The 16,200-nt window shown below is 46.4% G+C and overlaps 1 protein-coding gene and 1 non-coding gene across 2 annotated transcripts in view; both read left to right on the forward strand.

Annotated features, from left to right (window-relative positions):
- Nucleotides 1-2,224: 2,224 nt before the first annotated feature.
- LOC126007528 (U6 spliceosomal RNA) lies at nucleotides 2,225-2,333 on the forward strand. Its single transcript, XR_007495084.1, has one exon. It is a non-coding gene; the product is annotated as a U6 spliceosomal RNA (small nuclear RNA).
- A 7,093-nt stretch (nucleotides 2,334-9,426) lies between these two features.
- The window catches only part of A2ML1 (alpha-2-macroglobulin like 1), a 71,792-nt gene continuing 65,018 nt past the window's right edge, over nucleotides 9,427-16,200 (forward strand). The window contains 8 exon segments of the mRNA XM_049772514.1: nucleotides 9,427-9,488; nucleotides 10,467-10,483; nucleotides 10,486-10,648; nucleotides 10,820-10,826; nucleotides 11,015-11,111; nucleotides 11,114-11,176; nucleotides 14,056-14,076; nucleotides 14,079-14,107. Of these exon segments, the coding sequence (XP_049628471.1) occupies nucleotides 9,427-9,488; nucleotides 10,467-10,483; nucleotides 10,486-10,648; nucleotides 10,820-10,826; nucleotides 11,015-11,111; nucleotides 11,114-11,176; nucleotides 14,056-14,076; nucleotides 14,079-14,107 (459 nt within the window).

Below are 16,200 nucleotides of genomic sequence, written 5' to 3' on the forward strand. Positions count from 1 at the left end.
AAGCACTTTCCCATCCTTCATTTTCCTAGTGTTCTCTAACTTACTCCCCTATCCCTGCCCCAGTGGCAAATTTCCTATAAAGACTAGTTCTCCTGGGCCCGGAGAGATAGCACAGCGGCGTTTGCCTTGCAAGCAGCCGATCCCAGGACCTAAAGTGGTTGGTTTGAATCTCGGTGTCCCATGTGGTCCCCCGTGCCTGCCAGGAGCTATTTCTGAGCAGACAGCCAGGAGTAACCCCTGAGCAATGCCGGTGTGTGGCCCAAAAACCAAAAAAAAAGACTAGTTCTCCTGATCTTGGTCCCTATTGCCATTGGGCACTTGATATTCCCCTATGAAGTTTCTTATATTCCCCTTATGAAATTTCTTTGCTTCTATACTAGTTTTTGAGTTGTGAAGTTCCCTGGTAGTCTGGGAACCATATAGAATGCCAGGGATCAAGCCCGAGTTAGTAAGCTGTGTACAAAAAAAACAAAAACAAAAAAACAACAAAAAACTAAATTTTCTACCCACTGTGCATCACTCTGGCCCCACAAAGTTTAATCTTTCTCTTTTTTTTTTTTTTTTTTTTTTTTTTTGGTTTTTGGGCCACACCCTGTGACGCTCAGGGGTTACTCCTGGCTATGCGCTCAGAAGTTGCTCCTGACTTCTTGGGGGACCATATGTGACGCCGGGGGATCGAACCGCTGTCCGTCCTAGGCTAGCGCAGGCAAGGCAGCACCTTACCTCCAGCGCCACCGCCCGGCCCACACAAAGTTTAATCTTAAAGAAAGTTACAGGCAGCCGAAAGGAATGAAACATTTTTTTTTTTTTTTTTTTTTGCTCCTGGCAAACAAGCCCATGGTTACAAGTTCAAATCCCCACTCTCCCCCTGTGCACTGAGCGAGAACCTGGCAGCCCTGCCATCTGCGATTCCGATGCTATCATCCATTTTTGGCCCTGCAACAGCCAGTTGTGTGTTAGCCTTTCCGCCGCCCTCACTCAGCTACTGAAAAAGTGTGCAAACACCACTTAAGAGCACGTGTGTGAATCCACAGAGACTTCAGCAAGCAACACAACAGGACAGAGCTGGAGTGCCCGACTAAGAGCACGACCCCAGGCAAGCACCTCTATGAAATAACTGCAAGATTATAGGCAAGTGTGTGAGTGTCACAGCCTGACCTGTGGAGCCTGTGAGCGCCACAGCTGACCGTGTGTGTGAGCAGCCCTACCAGGCCTGTGTGCCAACGTGCCATCACCACCACAACAGTGTCTGCAATGAAGGGACAAGAGGGAAGGAAGGGCTGGGAATGAGCAAACAGATTGTGCACCTAGGTAGGCCTCGGTAGGCCCAAATCTCACCCCATCCCACCCACCACTAAAAAAACAGTTCCAGGCACTCAGACCTGGAGGCAGGCCTGAGATTTCCCTGGAGAACTCACCATTTTCCTCAGCTGAGTTCATCTGGACTCAATCTACACAGAGCTCATTAGTGTCGGTATCTTGTTTCTTCTACCCCATGTGGTTGCTCTTTTCTTCTTCTTTTATTTTTTTTACTTGAAGGAGCTGAGCTGAAATGGCTAATGATAAACCCAGCGGAGTCCTGGGAGGACCAGACTGCAAGAGGCAGCTGACAGCCCTGGAGAGAGCAGTCCTTTCTGGAATAGGCTGGTGGTGGGGAAAGGGAGGAAGAAGAACTCAGCATGGAGCTCCAGGAAGTAATTTTTCCTTCCTTCCTTCCTTCCTTCCTTCCTTCCTTCCTTCCTTCCTTCCTTCCTTCCTTCCTTCCTTCCTTCCTTCCTTCCTTCCTTTCTTTTTTTGGGTCATAGCCAGCAGTGCTCAGGGGTTTATTCCTGGCTCAAGCTCAGAAATTGCTCCTGGCAGGCTCGGGAGACCATATGGGACGCCGGGATTGGAACCAATGACCTTCTGCATGAAAGGCAAATGCCTTACCTCCGTGCTATCTCTCCGGCCCCAGTATTTTTCTTTTGTTTTTGTTTTGGGGGTCACAACGGGCAGCTTTCAGGGCAAACTATGAGAGAGAGAGACAGAGAGACAGAGACAGAGAGACAGAGAGAGACAGGAGACAGAGAGAGAGACCAGAGAGAGATTGTGGTGTGTGTGGTGTGGTGTGGTGTGGTGTGAACATATGCAACATAAGCTCATAAGTTTTACATATAGGAATTCCCAGTTAGATCCTCAGCATCCTTGGGTAATCCCTGAGCACAGATTTAAGAGTAACCCCAGAGTGCTCGCTTCGGCAGCACATATACTAAAAATAGGAATGATACAGAGAAGATTAGCATGGCCCCCTGTGCAAGGATGACACGCAAATTCGTGAACCCCACAGAGAACATCCACCCACCATCACCAAAAATGAAACCCAAAAACAAATGGAAATTTTCAGGTTCCACTACAGTCCAATGAAACTCTGAACTGAAGAAAACTTCTCTCAGGAGCCTGGGAAATAGTACCACAGGTAGAGTGCTTGCTTTGCGTTTGGTTGACCAGGCTTCAATCCCCAACATCTCATAGGGTTCCTGCTGAGCTTACCAGGAGTGATCCCTGAGCACTGAGCCAGGAGTAAATCTTGAGCAACACCAGGTGTGGCAGCCGCCCAAAAACCATGTTTAAGAAGTGTTTCAACAAGGGGCTGGAGAGATAGCACAGCGGTGTTTGCCTTGCAAGTAGTCGATCCAGGGCCTAAGGTGGTTGGTTCAAATCCCAATGTCCCATATGGTCCCCCGTGCCTGCCAGGAGTTATTTCTGAGCACCGCCGGGTGTGGTCCAAAAACCAAAAAAAAAAAAAAAAAATCAATTTATTTTTATTTCCCATTTAAAAAAAAAAGGTTTTACCCCCTTAGGTTAAAGAGATAACACAGGGATTTAGATACTTGTTGGGTTCAATCCATGACACCTCATATGGTTGTAGGAGTGATCCCTGAGCACTAGAGCCAGGCAGCCTTTAATTTTGCTGGATGTGACTAAAACATTCCTCTCTCTCATTCAACTTTACCCCCTTCTTTTTTTGCCCATATTCTGGTACTAATCCTGTTCTTATACCGTGCAAGACTTGCATACTAGTCCTGAGTCACTTGCCTGGTCCTCACTTCTCTTAGAATCACAGGATGTTGGGGCCGGAGAGATAGCCTGGAGATAGAGCTTTTGCCTTGCATGCAGAAAGGACAGTGGTTTGAGTCTCAGCATCCCATATGGTAGTACCCGAGCCTGCCAGGAGTGGTTTCTGAGCATAGAGCCAGGAGTAACCCTCTGAGCACTGCCGGGTGTGACCAAAAAAAAAAAAAAAATGAATCACAGGATGTGGAAACCTTTCACAGAATTTCAAAGCTAACAAATGGCTAGATTTGATTCCACTAGAATTAGAACCAAAGTCAATAAGGTTGATGGCCAGATTGCTACAAGTGTCTACCAAAATTTTGGGAAAGTGAGAGATGTAGATATTTGTGATGGTGGATCCTAAACAAGTTACAAAGTCAAGAGAGGAAGGTGGGGCGGAGCAGTGGCACAAAGCGGTAGGGCATTTGCCTTTGCTTGTGCCTAACCTAGGACAGATCGAAGTTCAATGCCCTGGTGTCACATATGGTCCCCCAAGCCAGGAGCGATTTCTGAGTGCATAGCCAGGAGTAACCCCTGAGTGTCTCTGGGTGTGGCCCAAAAACCAGAGAGAGAAAGAGAGAGGGGGGGGAAGGGGCTAGAGACACTGTAAAAGAGATAAGTTTTTATCTTGCATATAGCCCACCCCAGTTTCATCCCAGCGTTGCATATGTGCTCCCAGTACAGTCAAGAGTCTATCTGGCCTACAAAGCCAATAAAAGTAAAAAGCAAACTGAAGAGGGAAGAAAAAGTCAGAAAGTTCCAAATAGGAGAGAGGGAACCATGCCAAAATAATTATGGAAAGCAGGTTTTGCAATATTTCATTTCTCATTCTTTCTCTCTAGAGATGCAAAACAATGCCTTATTCCTGGAAGCTCTGGATTTTTGCTTTAGGCAGTTATTTACTTTCCAGAGTGATTAAAAATGGATTTAAAGGGCCTGGAATGATAGTATCTGGAGTAAGGAACTTGCCTTATCCGTGGTCAACCCAGGTTCATTCCTTGGCATTCCATATGGTCCTCTAAGCACCAACAGGAGTAATTCCTGAGTGCAGAGCCAAGAGTAACTCCTGAGCATTGCTCAGTATGACCCAAAAGCAAAAAAAAAAAAAAAAAATAGATTTAAGGGGCTGTGGAATACAATAGGCATCTGTCTTTTTTTTTTTTTTGGCTTTTGGCTTTTGGCTTTTGGCTTTTGGGTCACACCCAGCAGCGCTCAGGGGTTACTCCTGGCTCTATGCTCAGAAATCGCCCCTGGCAGGCACAGGGACCATATGGAAGGCAAACGCCCTACCTTCATGCTATCTCGCTGGCCCCAGAGCATCTGTCTTGCATATGGTCAACCAGGTTCAATTCCCAGCATTTTGTATGATTCTCCAAGAATCAGCAGGAGTGAATTCTTAACATAGAGCTAAAAGTAAACCCTGGACACTGTCAGGTATGGCCCCAAAATAAAAGAAAATCAATAAAATTGGGCCAGAGAAATAATACACTGAGAAATACACCTAGGTTCAATCCCCAGCATCCATAAAGTCCTCTGGAGCCCACTAGGAATGATTCCTGAGCCCAGACTAGAAATAACCCCCTGAGCATCACTGCCTGTGCCCCACCCCCCAAAAAAAAATCAAACAAAATAAAAACCAAAATAAAGAGTTATTTCAGGACCAAAGATACAGCACAGCGGTAGGGCATTTGCCTTGCATGCAGCAATCCAGGACAAACTGTGGTTCGAATCCCAGCATCCCATATGGTCCCACCGAGTCTGCCAGGATCGATTTTTGAGCATGGAGCCCAGGAGTAACCCCTGAGCACTACGGATGTGACCCAAAACCAAAATAAAACAAAACAAAAAAAGATGTCATTTCATTGTCTTTGGGTTAAAATAATCTATTTTATTTTATTTTATTTTTGGTTTTTGGGCCTATACCCGGCTGTGCTCAGGGGTTACTCTTGGCTATCTGCTCAGATATAGCTCCTGGCAGGCTCAGGGGACCATATGGGATGCTGGGATTCGAACCAAACACCTTAGGTCCTGGATTGGCTGGTTGCAGCTGTGCTATCTCTCTGGCCCCGGGTTAAAATAATTTCTTGTGAAAAGCTTCCTATAATTTTTCTTTGCTGGTTCCCTGTAGTAAGTGTATATTTTCCCCCCTCATGGCTTGAAGACTTCCCCTTTATCTCTGATGTTCAGCACTTAGTCTTAAATTGGTTAGTTGGGCCCATCCACTGTGTGAAGGGGTCATTGCTGGCTCTGTTGCTCAGAAAGTGCTCCTGGCAGGACTCAGGGACCATCTGAAGCCGAAGATGACATCTGGTCATCAAAACAGATATTCCTTTCAGCTATCTTTCTGTTCCTGCAGCAATTGACTTTTTATATTTTTATTTATATATTTTGGTTTTGGGGCCATACCTGGCAGTGCTCAGGGCTACTCCTGGCTCTGTGCTCAGAAATCACTCCTGGCAGGCTCAGGGGCCCATGTGGGATGCTGAGGATTGAACCCGGTTCCGTCTCAAGTTGGCCGCATGCAAAGCAAAAGCCCTACTGCTATTCTATCGCTCTGGCCTCCTGCAGCAATTTAAACAGGTGAAAAATTAAAAAATATATTCTTTTCTCTCCTCACTCCCCTATATTGTGGTTTTTGAGATGGGCTAGAGGAGGTCACACATAATGCTAGGGTATGGTGCTCACACATTCCTGGCCATGCATAAAGGTCAGTCAACAGTCATGTGTCTGTCATGTGCGCCCCATGACTTTCTTGGCCACCGTTCATTCTGATCTAGGTGCACAACTGGTCAGATAGTTTGCTTCACGGGACTGCCTGCTTCCTGTCCGCAGTGCTCACAGATGTGTTCTGGCTCTCGCAATGCAGTTCCACTCCTACCGACCCCTCTCTGGTTCTCAGATCTGTGGTTTTGGTGGCTTTCAATGGTTTTGGAGAATTCTCCCTGCCTTTTGTCTTTACACAGTGTCTCTGTGTTCTTTTTTCCTTCTTTGCACTCTGGGAATTGAAAACATACACAGGAAACCATTAGATCTGATTCTGCAGTGCTTAGATATTCTCTCTCTCTCTCTCTCTCTCTCTCTTTACTATTTTTTATTTACTTTTTCTTTCTCTTGTTTTAAATTTATTTTATTTTATTTTATTTTATTTTATTTTTTTGCTTTTTGGGCCACACCCAGTGACACTGACTCAGGGGTTACTCCTGGCTGTTGCACTCAGAAATTGCTCCTGCGGCTTAGGGGGAACCATAGGGGATGTTGGAATTCAAACCAAGGGTCCATCCGTGGATCAGCCGCACGCAAGGCAAACACCTACCACTGCACTAACGCTTCGGGCACCCTAAATTCTTTTCTTCTTTTTTTTTCTTTTTTTGGTTTTTGGGCCTCACCCAGTGAACGCTCAGGGGTTATTCCTGGTCATGTGCCTCAGAAATCGCTCCTGGCTTGGGGGCACCACACTTAGGACGCCGGGGATCAAACTGTGGTCCATTCTAGGCTAGGGCGTGCAAGGCAGATGCCTTATGCCACCCTGCAGCACCACCGCTCTGGCCCCCAAATTTATTTTCTTAATTATTTTTTTATCATCATCAGTCATGATTTGGTTTTGGGGGGTCACACCAGCGGTGTCTCTAGGGTTATTCCTGGCTCCATGGCCAGTTTCTTGCCTCTGCTCAAGTGTCTGGTTCTTTACTTCTGCTCATCTGATGCAAACCATGGTTCCAAAAATGTTTTTCCTGTTTCAATCATGGTTGATCTGGGTTTCCCTGTTCCTGAAAATAATCTAACCCCACTTTCACTCTGGGTGTGCTTCTTTTATTTATTTTTTGGGGGATGTCATCCTGATGGGTCTCAGGGCTTATTTCTGGTTCTGAGCTCAGGAATCACTCCTGACAAGATCATATGAGGTTCTGGAAATCAAACCTGGATCAGCCACGTGCAAGGCATAAAGTCTACTCTCCTGGGTGTCCTTGGGTCGGTGAGGTTTAGAACAGCAGATTAAGGGTAGCTTGCCTTAAGGTAGCTACCCTGGATTTCAAATCTGTGGCATCCCTGAGTTGAGGAAGTAAACCCTGAGCGACCACCAGATGTGGTCCAAAATTCAACAAACAAAATATCGGGGTTTATTTCATATCTGTCCATTCATTACACAGAGCACGGTAGGCCAAAGGAGGTATCCCCAGCTGTCTGGTGGAGCACAGGCTCAGGAGAACCAGGAGTTTGATCCCTGGTCCCACCTGAGCTCTGAATCACCACCAAGAGATCACCAAGTGATCTCCCAGATCGATGCTGAGTTCCACCTGACTAAAGCACATCACACCTGCACAGAAGAATCCCTAGCTCTCTTCCTGCTCAGCTAATGTGACCTCTACGTCATAGAAATAATCATAAAAATTAAGAGCCTTGTGAAGAAACTCAGGACCAAGCTATGTTTTCTGGCATGCATGCATGCATTCTTCCCATGAAGAGACAGTGCCAAAATAGGAATTTCTGGGGTCGAAAACATGTCTATAAATCAACTTGTCTATTGAAATACATACAGGATTTGAAACATATGGTGAAATCTCAACAGCATGTCTCTTAAAATCAACCATCCTCTCTAGGTGTGTCTCTGTTTCTGTTTCTCTGAAGTTTTCCCGCCTCATCCTGTTTCAGTTTACATCCAGCTCTGTACTGGGAGGTCCATGCAGTGTCCAGGGCAAACCCTATCCCTCGCCACAAACAAAATAATGTGCTTAGATATTTGCACTCTCTCTTCCACCTTCCATGTACTTCTGACATTAATTATTTTCATTGATTCAACTGCTTTTATTTTTTAGTTTTTTTTACTTAAACCATTGTGATTTATAGTGTTATTCATAATTGGGTTTTAGACAGACAATTTTTCAGGACCAATTCCACCATTAGTGACCCTCCACCAATATTCTCAGAATTCATCTCATACCCTCTCCACCTGCCCCCTAACCTGCCAGCATAACAGGCCCATTTTAAATTTTGGTTGTTAAAGTGTGGGTCTCATAATTTCATTATTGTTGACTCTGGCTTGGATATTTAGTTCTGCCTTTCTTTTTTTTTTTTTTTGGTTTTTGGTTTTTGGGCCACACCCGGCGGTGCTCAGAGGTTACTCCTGGCTGTCTGCTCAGAAATAGGTCCTGGCAGGCACGGGGGACCATATGGGACACCGGGATTCGAACCAACCACCTTTGGTCCTGAATCAGCTGCTTGCAAGGCAAATGCCGCTGTGCTATCTCTCCGGGCCCAGTTGTGTCCTTTCTTAACAACACCAAAGCACCTGAGACCCCTTAGCCCATCCCACTCCTTTCATATTTGTGTTTCTCCTCCTCCACCAATTTCTTTTCTTTTCCTCACTATACTTGGGTCCTAGAGTGTTCTCGACACCCCCCCCCACTTAAACCATTGCATTTCTTCATGCAGTTCTTCTAAATACCACATATAAGTAATATCGTTCTATATTATCCTTCTTCTGGCTTACTTCATTTAACATAATATCTTCCAGTTCCATCCACGTTGCAGTGAATTGCATGGTTGCATTCTTTACAGCTATATAGTATTCCATTGTGTGTATATATAAATATAAACACTATATCTTCATGATCTAATCATCTGTTGTTGGACATCTAGGTTGGTTCCCACTCTTTTTTTTTTTTTTGGTTTTTGGGCCACACCCGGCATTGCTCAGGGGTTACTCCTGGCAGGCACGGGGGACCATATGGGACACCGGGATTCGAACCAACCACCTTTGGTCCTGGATCGGCTGCTTGCAAGGCAAACACCACTGTGCTATCTCTCCAGGCCGGTTCCCACTCTTAGCTATTGTATTGAGTGCTGCAATAAATAGCGGTAAGCATTCATTTTTTGGGGTGAGTAATTTTCTGTCCTGAAGATAGAACCCAAAAGCAAGATTGTGTCATCTGGTAACTTGATTGAGTTTACTAAACTCCTGACATTATTTAGTGGTTTTTATTTTGTTCATTCCTAGATCAACAAAGCCATGTTAGTTTTCAGCTAAAACTACATATACCCATGATTGTGTTCCCTAAAAATAGGGGTGGGGGAGATGGAAAAAGTAGTATGAAATCTAGGTGAGAACCTGATGTCTGGAATATTGAGCCAGGGATTCGGGGATTTCCACTGAAGCAAGAAGCAGGTTTAAGACGGGCTGAGTCAGCCAACCTGAAGGTTCCAGGGAGAAATCAAAGCCCTACCATGGCCTCAATTGCCATTGGCTGGAACCTCACATGCCAGGGTTGATAAAGAAGCAGGCACAGATGCTGGTTCCTACTTGCTGGGACTGAACAAACCTTCCCAGCCTCGGAGATGTGGGCCCAGCTCCTTTTGGGGATTCTAGCCTTCTCCCCAGTCATCACTGAAAAATTCCCGTAAGTGCCGTCAACTCTGCCTTAGGGCACAGGTGGTTTCTTGGGGCTCTCCTTCTCAGACCTAAATATAGAGCCAGGACATTTAGCTGATTTGATTCTCCTTCTTTGGCACTCATGTTTCTGTTATCTAGAAAGGGAAGCTGAGACACCAAGAAGAAGCTTTAAAAATGATGAAATATGGGGCATGGGACAGAATGATAGTACTGTAGGAAGAGCTTTCGCATTGCACACAGCTGACCTGGGTTCTATCCTGGGAATTCCATATAGACCCCAGAGCCTGCTAGGAAGATTCCTGAGCCAGGAGTAACCCCTGAGCACCACTGGGTGTGAACCAACAACCCTCCTGTAAAAATGATAAAATATGGGGTGATGGAGCTATATTATATCTAGTGTATTGCACATACACTAGATATATACACTATATTATAGTACAGCAGGTAGGGTCTGGGAAACCTGGGTTCAATTTTGGGGTACCCCAGATGGTCCCCTGGGCCCACCAGGAGTGATCTCTGAGCTTAGAGCCAAGAGTAAGCTCTGAGTACTGTCAGGTGTAGGCCACCCTACACCTCCCAAAATTTATATTTCAAAAAGAGTTAAGACCAGACAGCTCAACTAGCTGGAGCACATAACTTTGCATGCATGAGGCCCAGGTTCAAACTCCAGTTTTTCAGCACCCAGAAGCAACTCCAAACAGCAGACTGGGAGAAGCTCGATGTGGGTGTGGTTCCCCCCCAGAAAAGTTTATAAACGAGAGCAGACTTGTTCTCTGTGTCTTCCTGGGTCCCCTAGTTCTCAAGGATGACCCTTATTTATAGGGCGGGGATTAAGGCAGTGCCATTCATTGTTAGGTGTGGCTTTTCCCTGGGAAAAGTCAAGTTTCCAAAGGTGGGGTTCAGTCTGGGGAAATCCCCCTGCAGGATGCAAAATGTGAGTTTGTCATTTGACTAGAATCTTGCAATCCTCTCCCTTCCATCCCAGAACCTACCTGGTCACGTTACAGCCCAGCTCAACTTCCCCTCTACTCAGAGGGTCTGTTTGGAGCTGAGCCCTGGATATGATGATGTCAAGTTCACGATTACCCTGGAGACCAAGGACAAGGTCCAGAAGTTGTTGACGCACTCGGGATCCAAGAAGAGGCATTTATATTGCATTCCTTTTCGGTAAACTTAGACTCAGTGCCACTCAAGTCTTCATTTCTCCTTCCTCCCCTCTAAGCACTTTGGAATCTGTCTACAGCCTGTTGCTTGAAAGGCACCTGCCACTTTGAAAGGCAGCTCCCACACCAACCTTCATCTCCTGCACCTTAGCTCATGCCTGTGACCTTTTCCCAGGCTTCCTGTCCCATGATGATTGGGTTCTCACTACTCTAGGGTCTTCCTGACAAGCTATAGGAGTCCCTCATCCCTGCCTCCTCCCACTTGATCTCTTCCCCATTTCCCCATTGGAGTGGAGGAAACCAGTTGAGTCCATGTCCCCAATTTTCCTACTGTGTCCCCAGACCTTTTTTCTTTCTCTCTCTCTCCCAGGTCCCCCCACCTGCGGGTGGCATGGAGGAAGTGGCTACAGTCCGCATGTCAGCCAGAGGAGAGAACATCCACTTTGAGGAGAAGAAGAAGGTTCTGATCCAAGGCAGGGGAATGGAATTTTCATACAAACTGACAAGCCTATCTACAGCCGAGGACAGCAAGGTGAAAAACACTCGAGGAGGGAATGGCTGCAGGTAGCAGAAATGGGGGGTCGGGGGGGGGAGGCTTAGTATTGGGGGACAGGCTGTGGAGAGGGAGGAAAGGAAGGTTATAAAGGCATAGAGGATGCAGTTGTTGATGCATGCATGCCCCACCAGCCTGGTTGGTTGACCAGAGTTCGATTTCAGCATCCATATGATTCCCCTGAGCCTGTCAGGATTGATTCTAAGTCTCAGAGCCAAGGGCAATACCTAAAACACCACTGGGTGTGGTCCCAAAACAATAATAAAAAAAAAAAGCACTTCATTTTTCCAACTAGAATTTGCCAATGTCAGTGGATTGCTAATTTAGTCTGTCATCAGTTAATTTTGTTGAATTTTCAATATTTTTTTAGAACTTTTTTTTTTTTTTTTTGGTTTTTGAGCCACTCCAGGTAACGCTAGGGGTTACTCCTGGCTCTGCGCTCAGAAGTCACTCCTGGCTTGGAGGATCATATGGGACGCCGGGGGATCGAACCGCAGTCCGTCCTAGGCTAGTGCTGGCAAGGCAGACACCTTACCTCTAGCGCCCTCACACCAGCCCCTGAATTTCAATATTTGTTGAGGGGTCATATCTAGCTCACTCCTGGCTCTGAATCACTCCTGGCAGTGTTCAAGGGACATGAGTGGTGGGGAAGGAATTAAGCTTGGACCAGGTATGTGTACAACAGATACTATATACTATCTTTCCAGCCACACCAGCTGCTTGAAACAGAAAACGTCCATGCCTTGGGCCTGAGAAATAGCCAGTGGGTAGGGCATTTGCCTTGCACCTGCAAACTGACTGGGTTCGATCCCTAACATCCCATGTGGTCCCCCAAGCCTGCCAGGATATAATTCTTAGTGCAGAGCTAAAAGTAACTCTGAGAGCTGCAGGATGTAGCACACAACACACACACACACCACACACACACACACACACACACAAAACTATCAGGTCTTTCAGTTGGCTGCCAGGCCATTGTCTGACATTGTTCCTTAAAGAAATAGTTTTTTTACAGGATTCAACATCAGAAGCCATGAAGACAAATCCTATAGAGGCTTTAAACTCTCCATTCCCATTAGGTTTTTGGTCTTTAAAAAAATTATTTTCAAGGTAGGAGTGATATCAAACTGTAGACATCACAGTTTGCCTTGCATGTGGCTGACCTAGCTGACCTGAGTTCGGTCCCCGGCATCATATGGTCTCCTGAGCCTGCCAGGATTGATTTCTAACTGAGGGCTGTCAGGTGTGGCCCAAAAGTAAACAAACAAAAAATAAACACATTATTTTTTGGCAAGGTAGGATGTGACATATTGGTTGGTGCTCAGATTTAATCCTAGGGAGCTAGGGTGTGTGTGAGGGGTATCATGTGATGCCAAGAGTCAAACCCAGGGCTGCCACACATGAACACATGAAACATGTGCTCCAGTGTTTTAAGATACAGCATAGTCGGGGCCGGCGAGGGTGGCTCTAGAGGGTAAGGTGCCTGCCTTGCCAGCGCTAGCCTAGGACGGACCGCGGTTCGATCCCCTGGCATTCCATATGGTCCCCCAGCCAGGAGCGACCTCTGAGCGCAATGCCAGGAGTAACTCCTGAGTGTCACTGGGTGTGGCCCCAAAAAGCAAACAAAAAAAAAAAAAGATTGCAGCATAGTCCTGTTTTTATTTATTTATTGGTTTTTGGGTCACACCGGCAGCGTCAGGCTCCTGGCTCTACTCAGAAATCGCTCCTGGCAGATGTCAGGGGACCATATGGGATGCTGGGATTTGATCCACCAACCTTCTGCATGTAAGGCAAATGCCTTACCTCCATGCTATCTCTCTGGCCCCAGTTCCTGTTGTTATTAGTGGATTTTGTTTGTTTGTTTTGGTTTTTGTGGGGCCCACACTGGAGGTGCTCAGGGGTTTACTCTTGGCTCTGCTCTCAGAATATTACTCCTAATAGGCTCAGGGATGGAATCTGAGTTGGCCAAATACTAGGCAGATGCTCTACCCACTGTGCTATCTTCCAGCTTCTGTTAATGTTTTTTTTTGTTGTTGTTGTTATTGTTGTTATTAATGTTGTTTTTAACTAGTAAAAACTGATGGGGTTTTGCTGAATTTGAAGAATATGTGAAGTCATAGAATTATGAATGGAGTGGCCAGAGTAATAGCCAGAGTAATAGCACAGCATTAAGGCGTTTGCCTTGCACGTGGCAGATCCAGTATGGACCTTGTTTCCATCCCCTGCGTCCCATATGGTGCCCTGAGCCAGGAGCAATTTCTGAGTACATAGCGAATGTCACTGGGTGTGGACCCCCAAAAAAAAAACAAAATGAGAGAGGGAGGGAGGGGGGAGAGAGAGAGAGAGAGAGAGAGAGAGAGAGAGAGAGGAGATGAGAGAGAGGGAGAGAGAGAGAGAGGAGAGAGGAGGAGTGAGAGAGAGAGAGAGAGAGAGAGAGAGAGAGAGAGAGAGAGAGAGAGAGAGAGAGAGAGAGAGAGAGAGAATGTGAATGTGGATGAAGGGGCTAGGGAGATAATCACAAAAGGGTAAGTAAGAAGATAGTATAGCACCTTGCATGCAGCTCACCTAGGCTCAGTTGTTCCCAGCATCCCATGTGGTTCCCCCAAGCACCACCAAAAGTCATTCCTGAGCTCGGAGCCAGGGTCAACCCTTGAGCACTGCTGGATATGACCTAAAAGCTAAAAGAAAATAAAAAAGAGTGATAGAACAACAGGTAGGGTTGCCTCACAGTGACCAACCCAGGTTTGTTCCCCGGCATCGCATGTGGTTACCCACGCATTACCAGGAAAATTCCTGAGTACAGAGCCAGGAGTCAAAGCAAACCCCCACTTGGTTAAAGATGCTTCTTTTCCTTGCAGTGCTCTTCCGCATCGTAACCCTACCAGACAATTTGCTCCAGTGAATGAGAAGGTGAGAACAGCAGTGGGAAAGGGGAGTAAGAAAAGAGGAGGTTGAGTTGTGCGGTGGTGCAGCGGTAGGGCGTTTGCCTTGCACGTGCTGACCTAGGAAGGTCCACGGTTCGATCCCCCGGTGTCCCATATTGTTCCCCGAGTCAGAAGTGATTTCTGACTGCATAGCCTGAGCGTCACCTGGTGTGGCCCCAAAACAAAACAAAACAAAAAGAAGGTTGGGTTGAAAGGAAAGATGAGACTTTCTGGACTGGGTAAGGAAAAGGAGACCCTCTGCCCTGGGTAGGGCGTGTAGAGATCAAGCTAGAATTCTTGGAGAATTAAAGTCTCAGCCTGGGCCCCAGCCCGAGCTCCACCCGGCCCTCCTGTGCCGAAAAGGCCATGAGTCCTCGTCCATCATTGGTTTGGTGCCTGGCAAGAGCAGTTTAGCAACATTCCAGAGATGATGCTTTCTAGGTGTTCTAACAAGGCTTTGGACATTCTTAAGACATTTTGGGGAAAGTGAGGATGTTGGGACATACCCAGGGTTACTCAATGATTATACCTGGCTTTGCACCCAGGAATTATTCCTGGTGGTGCTCAGGGAATCATATGTGATGCCAGGGATCGAACCCAAGTGGGCCACCTTCAAGGCAAGTGCCTTTATCTCCAGCCCTAGTTAACTTTTCTTTGATCAACTTGATTTCTTGAATCATAAGCTGTGGAATGTGTTTAATCTCAGTTTAGGGTGTGTGTCATTTCTTCATGCTTCTGAAATTCTTATGTCCCCATCACACTTGCTTTCTCTTTCATTCTCTGTCACAGCTCATGTGTTTGTAACCATGGAGAGGAAATTTTTCTCCTTGCCTCTGCATTCTTCCCAGGCTGCTTGAGCAAGCCAATGGTGTAGTAAGAGAAAAGAGCAACTTTGGTTTATTTTTTTTTTATGTTTGGGCCACACCTGGCAGCGCTCAGGGGTTATTCCTGGCTCTGTGCTCAGAAATTACTCCTGGCAGGCTTAGGGAACCATATGGGATACTGGGAATCAAACCCGGGTCAGCGGCGTGCAAGGCAAATGCCCTACCACTGTGTATGGCCCCAAGAGCAACTTTAAAGATAATTCTTTCCACAGTGTTGTGTTCTGTGTTTTTTTTGTTTGTTTGTTTGTTTGTTTTTTTGATTTTTGGGCCACACCCGGTAACGCTCAGGGGTTACTCCTGGCTATGTGCTCAGAAGTTGCTCCTGGCTTGGGGGACCATATGGGACACCGGGGGATCGAACCGCGGTCCGTCCAAGGCTAGCGCAGGCAAGGCAGGCATCTTACCTTTAGTGCCACCGCCCGGCCCCGTGTTCTGTGTTTTTTTTGTTGTTGTTGTTGCTGTTTTATTTTGTTTTGTTTTACCATTCCAGGAAATGCTCAGGATTTTCTCCTGGCTCCCTGTTCAGAGATCACTCTTATTGGTGCTTTGGGGACCATCTGGGTGCCAGATGAATCTGCTTCAGCCACATCCAAGGCAAAAATCTCTATCCACTATGCTAACTCTCTGGCTCCTCAGTGTTTTCTTTTTTTTTTTTTTTTTTTTTTTTTTTTTTTTTTTGGTTTTTGGGCCACACCCGGTGACGCTCAGGGGTTACTCCTGGCTATGCGCTCAGAAGTCGCTCCTGGCTTGGGGGACCATATGGGACGCCGGGGGATCGAACCGCGGTCCGTCTCCTAGGCTAGCGCAGGTAAGGCAGGCACCTTACCTCGAGCGCCACCGCCCGGCCCCTCCTCAGTGTTTTCTTAACCTCTCTGGTGTGAGATAATATCTCACTGTCATTTTGATTTTGATTTCCCTGATAATGAGTGATGATGAACACTTTCTATATACTCACTGGCCATCCATATGTCCTCTTTGTGTAACTAACTACATCTCCTCTCCCCATTTATTTTATTTAATTTTTTAATTATTAATTTTTTTTCTTGGTTTTTGGGTCACACCTGGCAGCACTCAGGGGTTACTCTTGGCTCTACGCTCAGAAATTGCTCCTGGCAGGCTCGGGGGACCATATGGGATGCTGGGATTCGAACCACCGTCCTTCTGCATGCAAGGCAAATGCCTTACCTCTATCTAT

The sequence above is a fragment of the Suncus etruscus genome, chromosome 4 (assembly GCF_024139225.1).
Source record: "Suncus etruscus isolate mSunEtr1 chromosome 4, mSunEtr1.pri.cur, whole genome shotgun sequence".
In the NCBI taxonomy this organism is placed as follows: Eukaryota; Metazoa; Chordata; class Mammalia; order Eulipotyphla; family Soricidae; genus Suncus; species Suncus etruscus.